General features: G+C 47.0%; 1 protein-coding gene across 5 annotated transcripts; it reads right to left on the bottom strand.

The window, feature by feature from the left end:
- Nucleotides 1-445: 445 nt before the first annotated feature.
- On the bottom strand, nt 446-21910 carry Zic4 (Zic family member 4). 5 transcript variants are annotated; one of them, XM_032909838.1, is made up of 7 exons: nt 21617-21910; nt 21123-21188; nt 20794-21043; nt 17892-18121; nt 17239-17323; nt 10304-10921; nt 5288-5747 (listed from the first exon to the last, which is right to left on the bottom strand). In XM_032909838.1, exons 4-7 carry the CDS (start codon nt 17892-17894, stop codon nt 5395-5397), a joined length of 1059 nt encoding a protein of 352 aa, XP_032765729.1. In that variant the 5' UTR covers nt 17895-18121; nt 20794-21043; nt 21123-21188; nt 21617-21910; the 3' UTR covers nt 5288-5394. The 5 variants fall into 5 exon arrangements, with proteins under 5 accessions (XP_032765728.1, XP_032765729.1, XP_032765732.1 ...); XM_032909841.1 differs by lacking the exons at nt 21123-21188; nt 21617-21910 and having other exon boundaries at nt 20794-21117; XM_032909837.1 differs by lacking the exons at nt 17892-18121; nt 20794-21043; nt 21123-21188; nt 21617-21910 and adding an exon at nt 446-3243 and having other exon boundaries at nt 5432-5747; nt 17239-17519.
- Nucleotides 21911-22437: the final 527 nt, after the last annotated feature.

Below are 22437 nucleotides of genomic sequence, written 5' to 3'. Positions count from 1 at the left end.
AGACTCCTGCAGGCACCAGTAATCTAAGGCATTCCATCAATTCAGGCAGGGTTTGGAGCCAACTCTCCCTCTTCTTCTAAGTTTGTTCAGTTCTTACCACTTCTCAGGTCTTTTGCTAGAAATCAGAGGTGCTTCATGAGCGTGCTAGGAGCTGCTGGAAGCCAGGCTTACCAGAGAGGCCACTGAGCATCCATTTATCTTTTCTCTTCTGAAATGTAAATCAGTTGCTGTCACTGATGTCACCGAGGTTAGATTGTGGCCAGAGACATCTCTGCTCTGATCATTGTTTTGTCTGGTCCCTTATTTTGCTATCTCAAGTGGCTGGACCCCAACGATAATCCTGCCAAACCTTGAAGAAAGTTAAGGAAGAGGAAGAGCTGCAGGCTATAAGAGAGTCCCGAATCTTTTCTAAGGGTATGAAGTAATAAGTGGACACTGGGATTCAGAGGAGAAAAGAAAACATCAAATCCTTTATTTCCAAACAACACAGCAAAAAGAAGCTACACATTCACAAAGTCTTTCAGAGGGAGAAAACTTATTTTATTTAACTTACAGGTACATGTTTCCAAGGAGATTATGCCTCAGCTTTGAACTTTATTCAACAACCACTGTCAAATATACACAACAACTTTTTCCCTTCAAATTAGTTCATAATTTAACTGCTGTTCAGGGGAAAGATTTTGAAAATCACAGTGTAGATAGACAAGGTACCAATAATCTAAGGGCTGACTCAGACTTGGGTGTGTGTCAGTTATGACTATAAGAGATTCGCCTGACTGGATAATTCACTTTCATTGCAATCATTACATGTCCCCATAAATTAGCAATACAAACAGACATATGGAGAGTCAGGTAAACAAACAACATCGATATAAGAGACATTTTGCAGCAACTCTAACTGAGTACAGGGGTTACAATTTGGGGAAAGTTCTTCACAAATCATTTAGTAAGCACAGGGAGCAGGGCGAAGGGCGCATCCTTATCTATTTTAATCACCTTTAAAACTACAATAGGAGGTTGGAAAAAACCTGAACAGGGGCAAAGTTTCCTTTCTAGGCATACTATAAAATGAAGAACTGCACATAGGGGAGGAGGTGGCATATGCATGCAATCTTTTTTGTTACTATCTTGTGAACCAAACCTTCTGAACTCCAAGATGATCTAGGGGGGAAATTGTGCTACCATCCTTTAGGTTAAACGGCAGAAGGCAGAAACGGAGTGCTGACTGCACCAGTGGTGAGAAAACACAGTGAATCTATTTATACCGGAAGTTTCTGTGAAAAGGGGAAAACTTTAACATTACCTGTTTTCAGGCTTAAGTTCCAAGTATCCCAAGCAGGAATATTTGGAGCTGGAGTGATCTCCAGCAAAATTCGTCCAGTTTGTAAACCGGGGTGGATGGAATACAGGCCAGGACTGACAGCACTCACAGGAGCATCCAGAGCATGGACTTGGGGCACTTAGGCTCTGCCTCTACCCTTCTTGCATTACCTGATGTACCAGTTTTGATGCAAAGGGTTTTCCAACATCTACACACATCACCAGGACTGAAACTACACAGTAGGCTTTTTTTTTTTTTTTTTTTTTGTATTTTTTGTATTTTGGGAGGATGGGGATGGGGGGCATCCCCCTTAGCAAAACTTATTCCTAAAGTTATCTACTGGTGGAGTGTAGGGGTCTTTCTTTCTTTCTTTCTTTCTTTCTTTCTTTCTTTCTTTCTTTCTTCCTTTCTTTTCTTTTCTTTTCTTCTTTTTTTTAAGAAATTTGATTTTATCTCTTTAGCAATGGTTTGGAACCAATGGGGCAAAGTGAGTTTGACAGAGAGGAGAACAAATCGCTGACAAAGAACCTTTTACATTTCACCAGCGTTGTTAGGACGACAAGCAGGAATGTCTCAGATAATAACTCCCACTTCAAAGATTTCTCAGCTCAATAGAAGGCAGACCATCCTTTTTATTCAACCACAAGGACGGGCACTAAAGAAGACTCTACTGTTTGATTTTTTTCCACCGTGTTTATTTTTCCCCTATTCACTAGGGTACTTGGATAAAATAAACAACAAGACAATTAAGAGAACATGGACTTCTAACTTTGCTGCCATCTTCCCCCATCCCCTTGGCCTTGGGCTTTTCAGTTTGTACCCAAAGCCAGCCCAGACCACAGTGGCACATCAGAGGAAAAGCTTAAGGGGCTGAGAGACTTCTAGGGTTAGGAAGAAGTATGGCACCTCTGGGGAACACAGGGACACTAACTGTCCCTGAGCCGTAGTTAACGGTTCCCATACTTCCCCCAAGTCGGCCACCGTTGTCTTAAGTCCCCACAACTGAGCTGAGGATCCTCCTTTGGTAAGCTTCTCGGGATGCCCTAGTCATTTACTCTGACTCTGGAGCCTATGGGCGCTGTCAAGGTGTTCGGAGTTCGGCTCCTCCTCCCTCTCTTGAAAGAATCCCGGGTGCCAAAGCCCGCTACATCAGGGTGCATGTTGAACCCCTAAACACTGGCAAGACAGGTCCTGGGAGGAAGTATATACTGGAGAGCACAGTGACAGTATTAAATGGCGTGAAAGCAAAGGTCAGCGCAAATGTATCTTAATAGAGTGTCCGCAGTGAAGTGTGCCGCCTTTGAAGCGGCCGCTCCCCGCGCGCATTTCCATGGCGAGCCTAACGCGGCATGCTGATGCACCGTCAAACTCACACTTTCAACCCCAAAACGCGACTCTTTGAACAACCCGAGCTTGATTGGACCTTTCTCCTTTTCTTTTCCCTCTTACAAACCATTTCCTCGCCTTTAGAAACTCGCCATCAAACCCAAATACGCCCTCTGATCACCGCAGAAAGCAGAAACAAAGAGAGCTGAGCGGCGATTCAAGCGGCCCTTTTCTTCCCTCGCATTATTATCCATTTTTATTATGATCGGGAACAAGTGCCCATTCGCGTGGGTTTTGTTTACCGGAAATTAAATGAAAATGATTTAGTCCGCGTCAAACAAAAATATATACTTGTATACACAAGAAAAAAGGCCTGTTAGACGTAAATATTATGTCCTTAATGAAAAGCCTGGACGGGCTCCAGGCTCGGCCTTTCAGGATTTCAGTGAGACTTGCCCATTGCCATAGAAATCCTAACTTACCATGAAGATGCACCGTGGCGAAGAAACACTGCTTTGTGAGAGAGCCCTTTGATGTCGCAGGCGCAAGATGCGGGCGCTCAGCTGCGCAGGGCAAGATTACCTTGCAAGCAACATCTGTAACAAGCAAATGAAAAATTAAAGGCGATTAGTGACCGGCCAAACATTTTTATTTCATTTTGTTATGTTGGACTGGGGTGAAAGGCAAAACAGGAGAGAAAGGAGTCCTGGATGAGGGGGGACAGTTTTAAAATATCAGCAGAGGTATCAAGTCCCTCAAGGGTTCTATGCGCCATGGCAGGAAGGTTAGTGCTTGCCCATGAAAACAAGTTCTTTGCTTCCCAACTGTCCATGTAAACTAGACTGACTGCGCCAGGTTGTAACTCAACAACATGTTCATTGGAGATGCATTTGAAAGATACTGGGTTTTACTAGTGGTAAGAAAAACAACCCCATTCTGGCCAAGATGGTTGGTTACTTTATTAGATAGAAGTTGTGGGGTCCGTGGGACAGGAGTGGGACTTTTTGATTGGATTCTGAGACAGTGTAGCAGGGTTCTCGTGCTAAGAGTTGTTGGTCCAGCTTTTCTTGTATTCAGTGTATCTATTTTTGGTGGCACTGGGGATAATCAGAGAGTGTCCTGGGAAGTAGGCAAGACTGTATCAATGTTACACTTCCCCAGCCGCAGGCTCCGGTTGTAAAATTGAGTTCCTAGGGACTTCCTTTCAGGCAAAAACATTTCCCTTCCCCCACATATTTATTTCAGATTTTTGGAGAACTGGACAAGTGTGACAATACTCTTTTCTCCCTTTTGCTACCATTCTCTTTCTTTGGGTGTTTTTTGTTTCTTTAAATCTCAGTTGAGATTGTGAAGCAGCTCCTCCTTCCCTACAGAGGGTGGCGGACTAGGAGCAAGCCCCATTATTTCTCCTCCCTCACAACAACTACAGAGCCCTTACTCTCCATCTCTGTTAATATCTGCCCCCCACCCCAGGACTTCACAAACCAGTGCATTAAGTACCTCCAACTCTTTTTAGACCCACTGAGTGTTTGCCTGTCTAATACTTGTTATTCTACTTTATTTATCTCATGCTCGCCCGTAAACTTTTTAAATAAAACTAACATCGCGTCCTTTCTGACAAAAGCTATTAGAGAACCGGTGCTGTTCTCTTAGTCACATCCTGGACTGTGGAGAGCTTGCTTCAATGATGACATCAGCCGGCTCTGTATCCCCTGCTCAAGCACCTATGAGGCCCTATAGCAGCGCCTAAACAGATGGGGGTGGGAAAGGGAATCCTGGAAGCTTCACAACTCAGAATTCTTGAAAGCCTTCTAGCGCTCCTTTGTCTGTGCTTCCTATTGTTTCGTCCCCACTGCAAGTATAAAATGTCAATTGAGTTTGAGGTCTGACAGAACAGACTTATCTATGTGCTCTGACAGGCGTTGGGGTTGGAGGTATGTAACATCCCAAGAAAAGGGACGAGCACCTCCTCTACTTCTCTCCCTTATAGAGGTGGTTGGAAAATGCAGGACTTCTGTGTTTCTTTGTTGTTATGTGCTTATTTCGCTGTTGTTGTTGTTGTTGTTGTTGTTGTTGTTCAAGATCAGCTAAGGAGCTGGAGAGGTGTGTGGAGGGAAAGAAAAAGATAAATGAGCTGCAAGAAAATGGTGGTGGAATGTTGTCTGCCACCTCCTGGGCTCTGAACTCCTTGGTCTGGATTGATGGGCGAGGGGGGAAGAAAGGAAAAGTATTCTGTGACTGGGGTCTGAGAAAGCCCTGGCCCAGGCCTCAAGGAAAATCTTTTCCACCCTTCCACACCCACTGGGAAAATGTATGGCTTTACTTTTGCCACCTGCAGTTGCCAAAATTGTGAATAAATTCTAATAAGTTTTGTTGTTGTTGTTGTTGTTGTTGTTGTTGTTGTTGTTGTTGTTGTTTTATCTGTCTCTGTATCCTGGACATTGGTTTCATGGGCAAAGTGTGTATAGGATGTGACTATAGAATGAACACATTTCTGTTTTCATATAATGATCTAACATCAGCATGCTCAATAACCTTTAATAGTGGTCTATCTGCTTATCTACCCTTCTACTCTCCTTCCCTTCGTTCCTTGCCTACTTCTTGAAGCCTCGGTGACCGGGCCTAGACTCGAAACCGGCACAAACCAGAGCAGCTCGCTGAGGAAATAGTCCTGATACTGAAGGCGGCGGTGGCTGCAACTGGGCCCAGAGGTGGCGGCGATAGGCTGGGGTGGGGGCGCTGCAGAGTCAGCCACCACTGGTCCAGGCGCCCGAACACACGTACCATTCGCTCACATCTGTGCCACGCACAACCACCGCCGCAGAGCAAGCCACTGAGGGCTCACGGCCGCTTTCTAACGAGGTCGATGTGAGAGCAGACGGGATAGCTGAGTCGTAGCCAGAGCTGGGTGGCGGCGAGCGACCATGAACTTTCATGTGCTTTCGCAGAGAGCTGGGGTGCGTGTAGCACTTGTCACACCCGCGCACCTTGCACATATAAGGCTTGTCGCTCGTGTGCACGTGCGAATGTTTCTTGCGGTCGCTGCTGTTGGCGAAACGCCGCTCACAGCCCTCGAACTCACATCTGAAAGGTTTCTCGCCTGGAGGAGGGAACGCAGAGACGTTAGTAGGATGTGGTCTGCGTCCCAATCTCAGGATTGTATCCCCCCGCCCCCATCGTTCTTTTGTTTTCAGAAAAAGACCTACAAAAGATTTTTCAAAAATTACTTTCCCCTGTGCTTTAAGTCTGAGACCCTTCCCCCACCCGGTGAGGAGATGAAGCCCAGTCCTACAGAGTGCCACCCCTCCTCCTCCCGGTCCTGGGCCTAGGGATGGGGGTGGGGGCGTCGGAGGAGGAGCGACAATGACTCCATCATAGTCATTTCCATTCTTGAGAATCCTCATCCAGGCACGTTTTTTTAGCTCCAACTTTTATCTATGTGGAGACAGAAGCACCTTTACACACGGAATTGAGTTGATTGAGAAGTTCACATTTACTGGATTTGAAGTTACTGCCCAAGCCATCTGTCTTTGCCCTAGTGAGCTTTGCCCAGCAATCCGCCGGACACATAGTCCTTCCTGGTTCAAAGTGTTTTCTAAAGTAGGTTTTGTTCAAGTGCCAAACAACGGAAGGATTTGAAAGGATGAGCGGCGGATGCACATGCGTATGCGCAGTGTGAGAAACATTCTGAGCAACGATTCACCTCAAAGGCTATTTTCCAGGAAATAGAGCCCCTCTCCTTTCCACTTCACTCACTGAAGGCAAATATACTGCAACATTCTTCACATCTTGCCCAGTCTATCCGAAATTCCTCGAGATAGTGTTCGCCGGTTTTAATATTTTATTATATGGATCCAGCAGTGTCGCAGAGACCTTGTCGAGTGTAGACGGGACCCTCTCAGTCCAAACTGACAATTCCAAGTCTGTGATCCTCCCCAGACAATTACCCCGCCCGCCTGTTTCACCTCGCAGGCCAGAGGAACCCAGAGGCTGATAGATGAAAATCGGATCAGGTCAGAAGGGATCTTAAGTCTGTTGAAATCGCGGCCCAGACTGTGGCAAGCTTCGGGTGAGTGCCTGATACAGGCCAAGTCCACCGGGTGTAGCCAAGTCTAGGTAGAAGTGCTGGAAGGCCAGAACGCTGACAAAGCTGGGAATATTAGTTGGGCGAAGCCTCGTTCCAGGAGTTCCTTGCAGCCTGAATTTGCTGCTGTATAGAAGGGGAACGGAACCCCTGACCCCCCACCCCTGACACACACCCCCAGAAGCTAGAATTCCAAGTCTTTGATTCAACTGGGGTTGATTCGGAAAAGGAAAGGGGGAGGTGTCTGTGATCTTAGAAGCTGAAGGTCCTGGGGGGTGATCAGGGGTGCTAACATTTCTCTACCGTAAGACTCAATAGCACGATGCTCCGCTGTTGGCTTTGTGATCGCTTCTCCCGCGGTTTACTGGAAAGACTCCCTGATAAAAATCAACAAACTCTACATTCCGCCGTGGCGTCGGTGCTCAGATTTAAACTGAGGTTTGCTTGTTAACCTGCCTTTGGCTTGGGCAAAAATATCGGCCAACCCGTCTCTCCCGCACTGCCCACCGATAGCGCTCACCCTTGCTGAGTAGAGCTGGTACACTAGGGTTCTCTGGAAGATGTGGCCCGCTGCCATTTCACAGGACAAGGCACGGTTTTACGAAAATTGGAGACGTATAATGAACAAATCAGTGTCCCTATTTGTCCCCAGATTTCTGTCCTTTGATTCCACCAGCGTTTGCAAACCCCAAACTTTTCTCTCTCCTCCCTCCTTTTTCTTCATAAAATAATTTGCAAAAAAAAAAAAAACTGAAACCTAATAAGTTTTTTTAGGGGTGGTGGGGTGGGGGATAGAGTTTGAGATTAGAATTTGAGGACAGAAGTCCCTCACGAGGGGGGTGAGGGGTATTCTGCAGCCACAGATCCCATTCCAATGCCTCGTCGCGTAAACTAGACAAGTATTTCGCTCCAGACGAGAAACGGGGAAGAAAAGAGCAGGTATGGAGACTCTTCAGTACCCGGGAGTGAGCAGGCCCCTGGGAGGCCAGGTGCAGGCTCGCCCTAGCGTTGCGGAGCCGCAGGAGGCGCCCTGGGCCCCGCGCTCCACGACCCTCCCACCCCCGCCGCCCTTCACCCTTCCCCTCCCCCAAGTCCCTGCGCGACGCCCTGGGTGGGAGGGTGGACCCTGCGGCGCCCGGCCCGGCCTGTCTCCCGCGGAACGACCTGAGGCCAGGCTGGCGGCCTAGGCCGCGAGCCTCCGGACTTCGCTTGGGGCCCTGGCCTCGGCCCTGGTCCTCAACCCCGGCTCCAAAGCGAGCACGGCCTCAGTCGGCGCCGGCGCCAAGTTCGCCGGCCTACGGGGCCTCTAGGCCAGCGCCATTTTCTGGCACTTGTAGCTGGGTCTGTTTTCGCCATGACTCCGCCCCAGAGCGGCCCAGGCGCCGGCCTGCACCCCCAACCGCCGCCTCCCCCTCCAACCCCCACCAGGGCTGACTGACTGCGGGGAAAGGTGGGGAGAGCCCGGGCCCGGGGGTTCCGGGAGGCGCGCCAGTTTGGGAGGTTGGCCCGGCGCGCGCTCCTGGCCCGCGTCTCCCTCGCCGCCCTACCATTGTTCCCCGGTCTCTGTCAGTGAAACCTTCTTCACCCGCTACCTCCAGAGCCAGGCCTGGGAGTCACTTTCGGGAGAATCTCAGCTAAGAAATCTGCTCCTGATCGCCGCTTCCGCGACTCGAGGAAATGAAACGCCATTAATATTTGAAAAGGCAATTATTTTCCTGTTGAATCGAAAACTGTCTTCATGAATAATTTGTAGAGAGTTCTATTGCCATTTGAGAAACATTTTGTTGCTGCTTTGCCTCCTCCTTTTCTTGCCATTACTTAGGAGATTTGAGGGAGACACCGGAACAGGGAAGGCTCTATGGTTTGGTTTTGTTTCTTTTCTCCTTTCTTTCTTTCTTTCTTTCTTTCTTTCTTTCTTTCTTTCTTTCTTTCTTTCTTCCTTTCTTTCTTTCTTTCTTTCATTTTTTAAACCCAAGCTGTAATGAATTAGGACAGAGACCGAAAAAGAACGCGCAGAATTCTGCCTTCAGTCCAAGCAAACCTGAGAGCCAGCCAGGCACACTTTTGCTTCTCTGATGTAGGTCGATTACGCTAAGAATTTGACCATTTTCTGCTTCACAGACTTCAAACAGTGGGCCGGCAAAGAGCAGTATAAGTTTGTTTGCTTCAAAATCCCTGTCATTAAAGATGAGTTCTTTCTCCAGCCCCGGATTGCGCATCCACCTTCCAGGTGCTGGCAGCCAGCCTCTGGAGCAGCAACTCTGAGGACTGGAATCAAGGTCTTACTTACTCCTCTGTCCCTGGGGATATAACTCAGGGGGAGAGAGAGGAGCAAATGGATGAGACAGAGTGGGGGAGATCTCAGAACGTGCTTTAGAAAACGGTACAAGACCTTTACTGATATGCTAGGGGGGATAAAAAACAAGATCTAAATTGGACTTTGGTCTTGCCTCAGCCTATGCCAGTGTTCTACCACTAAACCTCATGGGGGAGGCAGTTTGTGGCAAGATTTAGCAAGCTTCTTACCAGGTACTGCAACTATCGGAACTTGGGTTCTTAAAAAGGTTGCCGTTCTAACAAGAATTGTAGAAAGGAAAGATACAGCCTGCAGAACTAGAGTACCAAGCTGGAATTCTGGTCTCTCCATCATTCTTCCCTTTTCCCGCCTCCAAGATGGGGGAGGGGAGAAGACGCTGACTTCTTAAACTTCAAGCGAGGGGGGCGGTGGTGGGGGAGCAAGGAGAGTCAAACAGTGGCTGCTAAACTAATTAATGTAACTTCACAGGCTGTTCTGAAAGTGTGAAAACTTTCTTCTTGCAATTGTATTAATTAGATGCTTCTGGCCAGAAGAGTTCAACTACCAGACTCCTTCACTGAGCTCCTTTTCTTTCTGTTAACTAGAGCTAACAGATGTGGTTGACACATGTCCCTATTTCACTTAACAGCTCGGTAAATGACATTTAAGGCAGTGGGTCCCGTTGGGTCTCTACTAAAATAAGAATGAGAGTTACCAAAAAAAAAAAAAAAAAAAAAAAAGTCCCTTCTGTGGAGATAGCAATACAAAAACAAGTCAAAAGTAGGCCCCTAAGGCCCATAAATCCTAAAGAAGGTATTAAGGGTCTGATGACCCTCTCAGTCCAGGTGATGGCAGGGCTAAAAGGGAGAAGATTTTCCAATAGCGATCTGTAAATGTGAGACAAAATTTTCCCATTTCCTTTAAGACTTTTGGGGAAGCCACGCTGCTTTTTAAAAAATGTCTTAAAATCAAACTCCTGGGACGGGGGATCTAACCTAGGGTTCAATATCCAGAACCTAAATAAAACCAAAGCTCTAAAGCTAGGAGCACCAGTTTACCCACAGGGACCCCGGAACTCTGGAGCTACTCTGCCCAGACAGCCTCCGGAAAACGGTGAGTCTAGGAGCAGAAGCTGTTAATTACCGTTTTATAAATCTGGCTCATGGAAACAATACCAAAATACCTCCCTCCTCCCCTCAGTTGGAACTTAAGGAAATTCAGACCCAAGGGTCTGTGTCCCATGGGTCGCACGAGACAGACAGCACTAAGTACTGACCTGTATGTGTTCGTTTGTGTATTTTGAGATTTTCTGATCTAGCAAAGACCTTCCCACACCCCGGGAAAGGACAAGGGAAGGGCTTCTCGCCCGTGTGCACGCGGATGTGATTTACAAGTTTGTATTTGGCTTTGAAGGGCTTGCCCTGTCGCGGACACTCCTCCCAGAAGCAAATGTGGTTAGCCTGCTCTGGGCCACCGACGTGCTCCACGGTGACATGCGTGACCAGCTCGTGCATGGTGCTGAAAGTTTTGGAGCAGGGCCGCGGGGATATCGGGCTGTCATCCCCCAGCCACTTGCAGATGAGCTCCTGTTTGATGGGCTGGCGCATATAGCGGAAAAAGGCTCCAGGGCCGTGGGGTGCGGTGAGGTTCATGGTCAGGTTCATGCCGCCATAACCGTGCAGAGCTGTGGCTGTTGCCAGAGTGTCGCCGCGGGCCATAGGCCCTGGTGCAAAAGGTTCCGACCTCGCATACATGTCTCCAGGGATCCCCAGACGCAGGAGTCCGTTCAAAGGACGGCTGTGGGAGGCCTGAGGAGGCTGCTCATGAAGGCCCGGAAACACCGAGGGGTTCGAAGCAGCGGCGAGCTGGGGCCCATGGTGTCCACAGCTGCTACCTGTTGTCGAGACAAACAACGTGCATGAGAAGCGGTGGCGTGAGCTTCGCACTTTCCCCGGGCCCCGGGGACAAATTCTGCCCAGCCGCATCTAGGTTTCTGGCAGTCGGTGCTGGGATCTTGAGCCAGTCGTTGCCAGCAATGAACCTGGCAGACCCAGCAAAGTAAAAAAGCCTCCGCCTTCGTCCGGCTGGGCTGCAGTTCTGCCGAGTCCCCTGCCGTGCCATGAGCTGCAAAGGGTAGCGATAATGGGGTAGGTGGGAAAGGCAGCAGGGCTGAGTCTGGGGGTGCCTGGGGGCACGGCCTCTGCTGCAGAGGTGTAAGACCTATCTCAAGATTACTTTGTCCACCAACACCAAGGGGTGCTCCCGGGCCAAGTTGGAGGGAGATGATAGGAAGGGTCATTTCGGGGGGTGGTGAAGTTGGGAAGTGGTAGTGATTTTAAAGCGTCCTGGACACGTGTGTGTGTGTGTGTGTGTGTGTGTGTGTGTGTGTGTGTGTGTGTGTGTGTGTACGCGCGCGCGCGCGTGTGTTAATATATATTAATACATAAATATATATTAATTTCAGGGTCCCACTGGGCCTGGAAAGGACCGCCTGCTGCCCTTCGGTCTGGCAGCCACCAATGCGACTACAGTTTGGCAGTGCAAAGGACAACCGAAAACAAGGAAAAAGGAGTGGAGAGGAGAGGAGAGGAGAGGAGAGGAGAGGAGAGGAGGAGAGGAGGAGAGGGAGAGGAGGGAGGAGAGGAGAGGAGAGAGGAGGGAGGGAGGAGGAGAGGAGAGGAGAGGGAGGAGAGGGACAGGACAGGAGAGAGGAGAGGGAGGGAGGAGGAGAGGGAGAGGAGGGAGGAGGAGGGAGGAGGAGGAGGACAGAGGGAGGAGAGGAGAGGAGAGAGAGGACAGGACAGAGGGAGAGGGAGGAGGAGAGGAGGAGGAGAGGAGAGAGGAGAGGAGAGGAGAGGATAAACTAAACTTATGCAAAGTGGCGGGGGATTGTTTGTTTGTTTTAAGTTTGGTGTTTGCCCCCTCCCCCCTTCTGTTTTCTCTGTCTTTAAAGTCCGTGTGAAACCCCGGGCACTACTGAGGCGGCAGCAGAGCGCTTAAGGAAATGAATAGATTCGGGGCCGCGGCCCCGGGCCACCGTGAGAACAATCGCCTGTGTCGCCTATTGGCCGGTGGTCTGGTCCGACGTCAGTGATGACAAGATATCTCTCTCCTCTCTCTCTGTCTCTCTCTGTGTGTGTCTCTCTCTGTCTCTCCGTCTCTCTACGTGTGTCTCTGTCTCTCTCTCTTCCTCTCTTTCTCCATCTCTCTCCCCTCTCCCGCTTCATCTTCTCCCTCCTTTTCTCTCCCTCCCTCTTTCGCTCCCTCCCCCAATCCCAATAGCATTTCACGCTTCTATTGCTCATGCGCTCTGACCCAGGCATGGATTCTTTTCTTTCCTGTAACTCCCCACCACCCTTTTCCTCCTAGAATGCTGAGCTATGCCACCATGCTCCTGGAAGTGAGCGAACAGGGTTAGGTTATGTTTATACCCAAGACGACTCTGGAAAGAGATGAGTAGGGTCCTGTACACAGTTGAGTACTTAGGTGCCTCAAGGTATTTGGAAAGTTTGTCTTTGAGGGCAAAGGACAGGGTGGGAATCAAGGCAGAAAAGTAGGCTGCTGACTGCCTGGAGAACTCCTAGTAAAGAAACTCCTAGGGTATCGAACCTGGTACCCACTCTTATCCTTTCTCTGAAATTTCTTCTCCCCCTTGCCTTTCTCTCTTCTTTTTTGTTCCCCTAAAACTACCCTGTATGTCTACTCCTTTATTCACCCACCTTCCTCCTCTTCTCTACTCTCTTCCAATCACCCTTGCCTCTCCCTCCTCTTGGTGACTGGCCTGACTAGAGAGACTGAACCAGAAGAGGTCAGAAGAGGAAGAAGGCTTGTTTCACACCACTTCAGGGTCCCCTGAAAGGTATCTTTTCCTCATAGCTCATATTTATCTACCTGAGGGTATTCTGGCTAAATAAATAAAGGGCTCAAGGCACACAAATACACAAATAGAAGGAACAGGTTCTTGCCTTCCAGTCCATGGGCCAGGGGACTAGTCTGGGGGTCCTGAACTCTGTGCAGTGATGCCAGATGAAGGGTCCACCAATGGCACCTGTGATAACTTCCAGTCTGTGGCCACTTGTTGCAGAAGCTTCGACCTTAGTCCTTGTTCTCTATAGGACTCTACAGAATGGATGGCATAGTTGCCTGCATTCAAGGCCTTCGGTCTAGAACTACCACTATAGCTGACTGAGGAAGACCAATTGAACATTTCAATTCTGGCCCCTTGTCTGCCCAATGATCAACTGCTTCCTTAGCCCAGGGCCCTGACTCCGTCCTTGTGCCCAATAATGCCGAAGAAAGTTCTTGGATCCTCTGCTTGCTAAGACCCAGAAACCTTTAAAGGGGTTTTAAAGAGTTCTAAAGGTTGAGAAGAAACAACAACAACAACACAACCCTTTAAGAGAAGAGAGAAGTCTGAACAAATTACGTGGAACACTAACTTAATGTTCCATCGATTGTACTGACCTCTCCCTGAGGATTCCATGATTAGTAAATAAAGGTCTTTTGGTCTTTTTGTTTTTTGCTTCATTTGTTTTCTTTTATGTTGTTTTGAGACAGGGGCTCCTGTAGCCCAGGATGGTCTAGAACTTGAATGCTTTTGAATTTCTGCTTCTCCTACCTCCACTCTCCAAGAGCTGGGTTCATAGATACTCAACAGCACATGTGAGTGAACGTAGGGGCTGAAAGAGAAACCTAGGGCTCCATCAAGGGAGCTACACTCCTGCCCTGTAAACAAGGCTTTAACATTTTTAATAATTGACTTATTTTCTAAAGCTTGGTACATTCATCATTCATCCCTGCTTGGGGCAAGGGATTTAGCAAGGGATTAACTTCCACAATAATTTCTCTAGCTTTGAATAGTCTGTATCTCTCTGCTCTGCATTAGGAAAGACTTAGGCAATTACAAACAGATTCTGTGAGCACACACACACACACACACACACACACACACACACACAGAGGAGGAGAGACAGTTGGCCTCTGTTTCTTAAGTCAAGACCTTTCCTGACATTTTAAGATCTTGTCTCTGAGAATTTATCTCTCCCTCTGAAAGCTTCATTTACTTTCCACAGTTAGCCTTTTAATGAGAGGTGCTTCTATCTGGTCCCTTGGATTGTTCCTCCTCCCGCCCCCCTTATCTCTAGGCAGTTACCAAATTTCAGTGAATTTTGAGTCTGAGCTCTGAGAAAAATAAAGCGTGTATTCAGGTGAGTCTGAGCTGAGCCTCCAAAGAACTTGAAACACAATGCACAGGCTGACAACAGAAAACAAACGTGTGTCCCTTCTCGCCCTGCTACTTCCATCCTCCAAACCTCAGAACTGAGATAGTAAACCTGAGTGCAGGTGCACTTGTGCCGTAACATAGCCCAGGATCTAAAATCTCTTTTCTCTCACTTAAACCTAGATGCTATACAATTAATTGTTCAGGATGTGTCAAATTCAGGATCCATTTTAACTCTGGTTAATTATTTGATTCAAACCAACATGGATTCTTAATACACATACTGTGACCCAATCCCCATTAAATGCTTTGAATAACAATACAGGCTGAACGGCTTTTTTTTTTTTTAAAGCATTTTCAGCTATTTTCAGAAGCATTTGGAAGCCTGGTGAGCATGCCGAAAATGTTTGCTTCTCATTTTCACAGGAGAAGAAAATGCTAACTTTCCATTAGCAGGTTGTAGAGAGAAGGATTAAATAATAAAAAAAAAAATCCAAGTTTACAGACCTCCTGAATTGTAAGCACTGACCTGTGTCCTCAAAGGTTAAAAGAGAGAGAGGGAGAGAGGGAGAAAGAGAGAGGTTTTATACATACATCATGTGAGTATACAGCCTGACTATCTTTGCCCTTGAAAAGATATGAACATGTGTATGACTTTCTGTGCCAGCAGCAAAGGGCAAACACATCTGATTCAGCCAAAATCACTGACAGTAGCCTGGCCCCATGGAGCTCCTTCCCAGATGCAGCCTTCTCTTGAAGCACTAAAAACATCTGGACTCATCCTGGGTAGACATTTCTTGAGTAGCTAGGGGTCAGTTGACCTGCAGGTCACAGAGGCTGCCTCATTCTTGCAAGGTTCTTGGAGCCATATGGCCCACACCTCGGTTGGCTAAACATAACAATGGGACCAGACATCCTTTTGAGGTCCATTTCCCCAGAGACAGAGATAGAGAGAAAAAATATTTCTTGTATCCGTTTATATTTACTGACATAAAACTTTCAGCAATTATGTAAGGACCTTCAAGGTAAATTTTTAAAATAAACTCCAAAAAGAGTCTCAAGCTGATCAGAAATGACAAGGACTGGAGCACCAATGTCCTAGAAGTGTATTTCTATAGTTTTTTTTTTCTTTTTTAAAAATGTCTCAGGATACAGAGCTCTCCAGTTTCAGAAACCTTCCATTGGCTGGATGTGCTAATCTTTGCTGGGGTCAGTTTGCTTTCAGGGGCTTCCCGCTTGGTTTGCAAAGAAAGGAGTAGCCTGTAGCCAAAAGGTGTTTTTGGCAAATGCAGGGGGAGGGGGGATTGTTGAGCTTCCATGAAGGGTACATGGGACGGATTCTATCAGTAGTTCCGTAACATCCTCCAATCTCTAGAGTCTCTCAAAATTGATGCCTAGAATCATGACTTGAGCATTTTTGCTCGCATTAGGCACTACCGCCAGTGGCATAACTGAGTGGTTTCTAGTTTATTTTCTAGGAAAAGGACAACTGGTGGCTTTCTTTATCTTCTGTCAGAGCTTCTTACCTCAGTAGCTGAGCTGTCTGACCTCTCTTCTTGGAAAGGGGGAAGGACAAAGATAAGGCATCAAGAGCTGGGCTATTTTTCCATTTTGATTTTTTGAAACAATGCTAAATCACGATTACCCATTCAGCCGAGGGGCCATGGCTCAGAGCCAGGCCAAGCAGCCTCTGCCATCTCAATGTTCTGCTTCTAGATCTGCAGCCACCTTTTCAGTTCGGATTTTACATTTGTGACCATAGTGCCACTCAAAACAAGGTGTGTATCTCTGAAGAGGCTATTCACTGATTTCAGGATTCCTGCAGTGGGAGGTATCTCAGGTCTTATGAAAAGAAATCATTTAAGCCCCAGAAGCCTGCCACATGTCCAACCCCAAATTATGCAAAGGAGATGAGGTCTGCTAGGATTTTTTTTTAGAAGAGGAAATTTCTCCTAGTTATGAAAATTTTAGCTTTAATCACCATTAATGGAACTGAGAATGTGGGAAAATATACTTTAGATGCAATTTAATTTCCAAGGAATGCTTCTGCAAAACGTCTTTTCATAAAAAGATCAGAAGCAATTGATAAAAGAACTGCCAAGGTAGCATTAAGAGATCAAAACAACTGAACTTATATAACAATCACATCTCTTCTTTGACTTCTGCCATAAAGCCATCCCAGATAGTAAAAGAGAGTCATTTCCTAACTGACTTAACTTTTGTTAAGAAGCTTGCCTTGCATACCAATAAGAGACCATGTTTAGAAAAAACATGGACTTTATAATTGAAGTGAAGAAAAAAAAAAGATGCCTGCAAGGGGGGAAAAGCCAACCTTAAATCCTATGCTTATTCTAAATGGAATATGAAATTAAATTCTTCACAATGAAGGTATTTCTGACAGAGTGGCTGTCAGTCACTCTTGGTTCAGACACCACATTGTGGGAACACAGTCACTACCACATTGCAGAAGGCTGGTGCCCCTGGTAAAGATGATGCATATCATGTAAACCCCATCACCAAGATCAAAGTATGCTTCTTTCATGGAAGCCAATACATGTCAAACCTCATCCCAATCAAATTGTCTGGAAATGAATTCAAGATGAATATGTCATAGAATAATGTGACAGTGGAATTGCAGAAGGTCAAGGGTGGTTGTTTCAATGATCCAGTACTCAAATATTAATTCTAGAACGTCCAGATGAGTAGGCATTGAATCCTCGGGCTGCTGGTGGGAAGTTGTGTCATTGATTTGTGTGCAAATGCATCAAAGACCAAGGTGTTATTCTAAGTTTCATTTAAACTTAGAGATGGGCCCAGATTCACATCCCAGTATAAGCAAAAGAGAAACCATCAAATATGCTTCGTGCATAAACACACACACACACACACAGAGAGAGAGAGAGAGAGGGAGAGAGAGAGAGAGAGAGAGAGAGAAAAGTGCCTGATCTTCAGCAAATCTCTATTGATAATAAGGTTTTTTAATTACTCACTTGATTCTTTCAGAGTGTTTCTGTACAGCCGTAATCGCTTCCTCATCACCAGGGAAGTCTTGTATTTCATTTTCTGAGTTTGAGCCTGCTTGAGAAGAAAAGGCCTTAGTAAAACAATACCATACAAGTTTCTGTGGCAAGAATCCATGACCTGAGTGTATGAAAGAAAGATGTTAGTCTGAAAACAGTCCTTTAGCTCTTCTTTGATCATTTTCAGATTTGGAAACATAAGAACAAAGATTACATTGACAATAAAATCATTAAAAAAAAATTCTAATTTCCCAGTTAGAATTCTTATCACTCCTTGTTCTGACCTTTAGGTAGATGTGCTCATTCAGTGTTCAAAAATCGGTGGCTTCTAGAATTTGAAATTTTGTTTCAGAACACCCCATTATTTATTCAAGTTGGTTATTTACATTTGCTGAGGTGTGGTGGAGAGGGTCCTCTATTCTCTGGGGATGTGCGATTATGTTTAGTTAATATTGTTGGAAGGAAGAAAATTTCAGATTTTCAAGCCCTGCTCTGTCAGCAGTAGTGAATAACCTTTTAACCCCACACGTTCCATTCCCTTCTTGCTCCAGATCCACTTGAAGGCTGTTACTAACTCATTTTTTTTCAAAGCTAATATTAAACCCACCAGATTAAAAATGTACCATGTTTGTTGCTGTTACTTGGTGTCAAGTTGTCTCTTTTTTTTTTTTTTTTTTTTCAGTTGCAAAGTTTAGAAACAGTGCCTCCCTCTCAAGATTGCTTGTCAGTGGCTGGAGCTACCAAGCATTCGGCAACCATAAATCCTTGAAAGCATTTTCAGGCCCTCTGCATCTGTCAGGCAAGGCTGTGCGGGCAGTGAGGCAGCCAAACAGCAATCCACCTAGCGTTGACCCTAAATTTGGTGAGGAAGGACAAACAGTCATTGAAAAAGGTCTCAGGCTGGACAAACACAGCAAGACCTCAGTCAATGGGAAGCCTGCCTGTCTTGACACTCTAGCCCGCAGAACAAGTGGCTATTTAACTTGTTGACCCACGGGCTAGATCCAAGTAGAGCTGCACTGTCATACAGGGTCTCTAATTTCCTATGTTCCCAGCATCTCTAACTCAGACCCAAACTACCCTCAGGGCCTCATCCTTTCTTTTTCTTTTCCAGGCACAGGCCTGCAGATACTCACCTTTTCCAAGGGGAAATTGTTTTCAAGTTTATCTAACAACACACACACACACACACAAAAAAAAAAAAACAACCAACAAAATCCTTCCTTAAAGGTAACAAGCTCCTTCTAGCACAGAGCAAGAAAGAAAGGAGGCCCAACTTTGTATTCTTACAGAAGGGCAGCAAGCTGGGTGTCCTTGCTCTGAATGTTCTCATGGCAGGATGTCTGGCACCACGGTTCCTGGTTGGTTGGCAATAATAGAATTTACTTGTTTGCTTCTAAGGAAAAGGGGGTAAGTTTCCCTAGAAACTTCTGCCTACCAACAATGCTGGCACAGCCCAACTTCTAGGAGGTCTGGATTGCTGGTACCCTCATGCCCTATGTGCATGTCCTTTGTGCACTACAAATGCTTCCCTGGGCATGCAAGGAAATGTTTCAAAGGTTGAATCAAGGCAGACAAAAGGGACCCTTGGCTAGATCTGTAGTAGATCCAGCCTATGCAAGGAAACAGGGCGACCATCTCTTTGGTTAGAATTTGAAATCACATTGTCTTGTTGAAGGGACAGAATAAGGAGTGAATTTGGGAACTGTCCCTGGGCCCCTGAATCTGAGATCCCTGGGATAGTAGGTCTAAAAAACTCTTTGAGTTCCCCCCAAACTCTTACTCCCAAGGCGTCTTTTCATACCAAGTGACTACCAACTTAATGAAGGGTATCCTCAGGATGTATTGTAACCAGCCTTTATCCTGCATCTTGAGAGGACAGGGAAAGGGGTGCCAGGGAGCCTCAGTGATTGATAGTCACAAGAAGATGGGATGGTCGGTACTGCAACAGACACTGCTTTGATTTGAGGAATCACAATTTGCCTGTTGTGAAGCACACTTAGTCCACATAGGCCTGTCTAAGGTCAGAGGTCAACTAGAGCTGGCGACTTCAGTTCCACACTGATTAACTATCAGGCGGGAATACTTGCCTGCCTGCCGGAAGAGCTCAGCCCTGGCAGGCTCACAGCTACCAAGCCAAAGATGAAAGCCGCTGCTGGCCTTTGCTCAGATCGATCACCAGCTGCACTTGCACCTCCCTGGCTACCTTGCACCAGCCCTGAAGCACCAGGAAATTGAGCTGAGCGCCTGGGTTGTCCACATCCCTCTTCTTATTCCTGTCCTTGAGGGGGTAGAGATCGGATTCCTCCCAACTCTAAGCTGGAAGGCTGGCAACCTTCGGGTGCTCAGAGTCAAGCTTAAACTAGTGGGGTGACCTGCAGACAACCCGACCTGGGCAGGTAAGCCATACCTTAAACCCCTGCCCCCAAACACAGGAAGGAAAAAAGAGGTGCCCCAGAAGCAGAGGCTGGAGGTCACTGCCAAGCCTTGCCATGCCAAGGTTGTTTCTGCAGACTCGAGTGAATACCGAGTCTTGAAACCGCCCTCCTATGCCCTCTCTCCCTTTCTCAGTCTTCTCTATCTCCTTCTTGGTCGACTCCAAACTTTAAGACTTTGAACTAGACAGGTAACGCTTCTACACTCAAATCCACTCAAATCCTTCTCCCTTCTTTCGCTAGTAATTCGTTATACACCCCTGGGTCTAGGCTTCGGCCTGCTCCCGGCATCTAACCGTAAGCCGGATTCCCTTCCAGGAGAAAGAAAGCCAGGTCGCGAACCTATGGCCCGTGGCACAAATAGAGCAGATCCTAAGACAGAGTACTGAAGCAGGAGGAGCAGGATAAGGGCGGGCGGGCAGGCAGCCGGCCGAGGCTGACCCAAACGGCATCCTCAGTCCTCAGAGAATATCCGGAGAAGTTCTACTGTGTAGCTTTTCCGCAGCACTAACTTGAGTGATTGACCCTGGTAAAGGTAAACCGAAACCCTCCCCATCATCCTTGCGGACGGGAAAAACAGAAAGGCCGTCTGCAAGGACTCCTTCACGGGCACCCCCTCGGTTTCCACCACGAACAAGAAGGGCAAAACTTGGTCAGTTTTGTTCTTCTTGTGCCCACTGTGGGCACACCCAGGCAATTAAAAAAAAAAAAAAAAAGAGGAGCGAAGACAAGCAGGCAACAAGCTGGGTTTGGTGCCACTGGCTAGAGGAGCCCCATCTGTCTTTCTTGCACCCACTCCTCCCAGAGGAAAGAAAGGACTCATCCTCAACGCTGCCCCTCCCCACCCCCTTTAGAATTAGTGGGGTGGGGCCTGTACCCGCGATGTGTGTGTGTGTGTGTGTGTGTGTGTGTGTGTGTGTGTGTGTGTGTGTGTGAAGGTGGAGATAGAGAAAAAAGTCTGACTGGGCCTGTTCTCCCAGTGGGGTTAGGGTGCCCACGGCCCCCATAAGTACATTTGCTACAAGGCCGCTGGGAGTACAGGCCTTCCCCAACTGACGCCCCCCCCCCCCCCCCGGTTTCAAGCACTTACCCTGCTCCACCTGTTGCCTGGGTCACCTCATTTCTGCACATCACTTTGGGGTAAAGAGGGGGGACCAGAAACCTCTACACCTCTTTTGTGGTTCCACCGAGGCGGTCATCCTTCATTTCTCCTTCTCCAGCTTTCGGGGAAGCAGTTAGGGAATGTATGATGAAGCAGAAATGAGCCGTCAGGATGATATTTTAATGGCTTATATGTCACGTTGGTGCATGTGGCTTTGAACTGGAGCCGCTCGCGTTTCCTGCAGAGAGCGCCGCAAATCCCACTTGATAACTTCTACAACCCACAACTTTTTTTTCCCTTCTCATATTTACTCTTACCTTGTATATTTGGATGGGTTTCCTAAAAATACCCTCTGTCAACGTCCCCGGTGGATTTTCCACAGACTGGAGGAGAGAAGTCTGATTTTCTTTTTTGAAGAATTATTTTCCCTCCCCTCTCCCAACAGCCACCCTTCCCTCAGGTCCCCTCCCTATTTTTTTTTTTTTTTTTGCAGTCAAGGTGGGTTCAATATTTGTTCTCCCTTGTGAAAGAGCAGTGCAGCCTCTAGAGGAAATATCTCCCAGAATATACGATTTTCATAATTCTAGAATCCCTTGTAGGAGTAAAAAGAACTGAATGGCCTGGTATATCTTTTCCCCCAAGAAAATGCATAATAGTTTAAAAGAAAGAAGCCCTAACACTGGCTGCTGCTGCTTCTTTCTGACACTCCTTAAAGGAGTCGGGTCAGATTAAATGAGAAGTGCTGGACTACTGGACACAGACTTGTTGCTGGGGGCAGAATTTTTATTTTCTAGAATTTCTATTTTCTAACCTTGATGCTCAATGTAGTCTCTTTAGATCCAGGGTTATCATCACCATTCGAAACCTGACTTCAGGGGGGTGTGTGTGTGTGTGTGTGTGTGTGTGTGTGTGTGTGTGTGTGTGTGTGTGTGTATGAAGGACACCCCGGTTCCAGTTCACCCTACCCAAACCAGAATCTAGTTGGCAGGGGACAAAAACTAGAAAGGAGTGTAGGAGTAGCCAGTGGTGATCTTCCTCTAGCCCTAGAAAGCTAGCTGGCAGAGAGAGAGAGAGAGAGAGAGAGAGAGAGAGAGAGAGAGAGAGAGAGAGATTTTCGTTTCCTTTTGCTTGGAGAACTGTTAAGTTTTCTAACCGGACATCACGTGAAAGGATGAGTTGAAGGTCCCTTTGTCTGGCAAAGAGTTTAGAGCCTTGGTTCAGCTGCAAAGAAGCCAGATGAAGTTAGAAACAAAGGGCAAATTGAAGGATTCCGACTCTTGGCTTTTTGTGTTTTCCTTACTAGAAAATAATTAGACCTAATGAATATGCAGGCGCTAAGGCTAAATCCTGGGCCAAGCTGATGGGCTTAAAACTGAGCTAAGTAGAAATGCACCCTCCATCGCCCCCGGCTCCACATCCGCGTGCATTTTTTGAAATGTATAAATGTCGCCCGGTTTAATTGATTGAGTTACAGGGATTTTCCCCCTGCTTTTACGTGCCATACCCCTCTACCTTTCAACAATCATTTTAATATATAGTCAATGGTTCTTTGTGGATGGGACAAAAAGCAACTACGCGCAGTTGTTGAATAGACTTTGCGCTGGGCAAAGACAGGTTAATCGAGGGCCGCAT

Source organism: Rattus rattus, chromosome 8, assembly GCF_011064425.1.
Source record: "Rattus rattus isolate New Zealand chromosome 8, Rrattus_CSIRO_v1, whole genome shotgun sequence".
Lineage (NCBI taxonomy): Eukaryota > Metazoa > Chordata > Mammalia > Rodentia > Muridae > Rattus > Rattus rattus.
The sequence above is the reverse complement of the archived record's forward strand: the minus strand, read 5'-3'. Positions and strand labels throughout refer to the sequence as shown.

What these genes read in the sequence shown, in the direction of transcription:
- Zic4 (XM_032909836.1), bottom strand. Translation starts at nt 17,467, where the DNA reads ATGTTTCCAAATCTGAAAATGATCAAAGAAGAGCTAAAGGACTGTTTT. An exon ending in AAACACTCTGAAAGAATCAA is followed by an intron (nt 10,922 to 17,238) that starts GTGAGTAATTAA and finishes TCTCGACAACAG; the next exon opens with GTAGCAGCTGTGGACACCAT. An exon ending in ACACAAACGAACACATACAG is followed by an intron (nt 5,748 to 10,303) that starts GTCAGTACTTAG and finishes TCCCTCCTCCAG; the next exon opens with GCGAGAAACCTTTCAGATGT.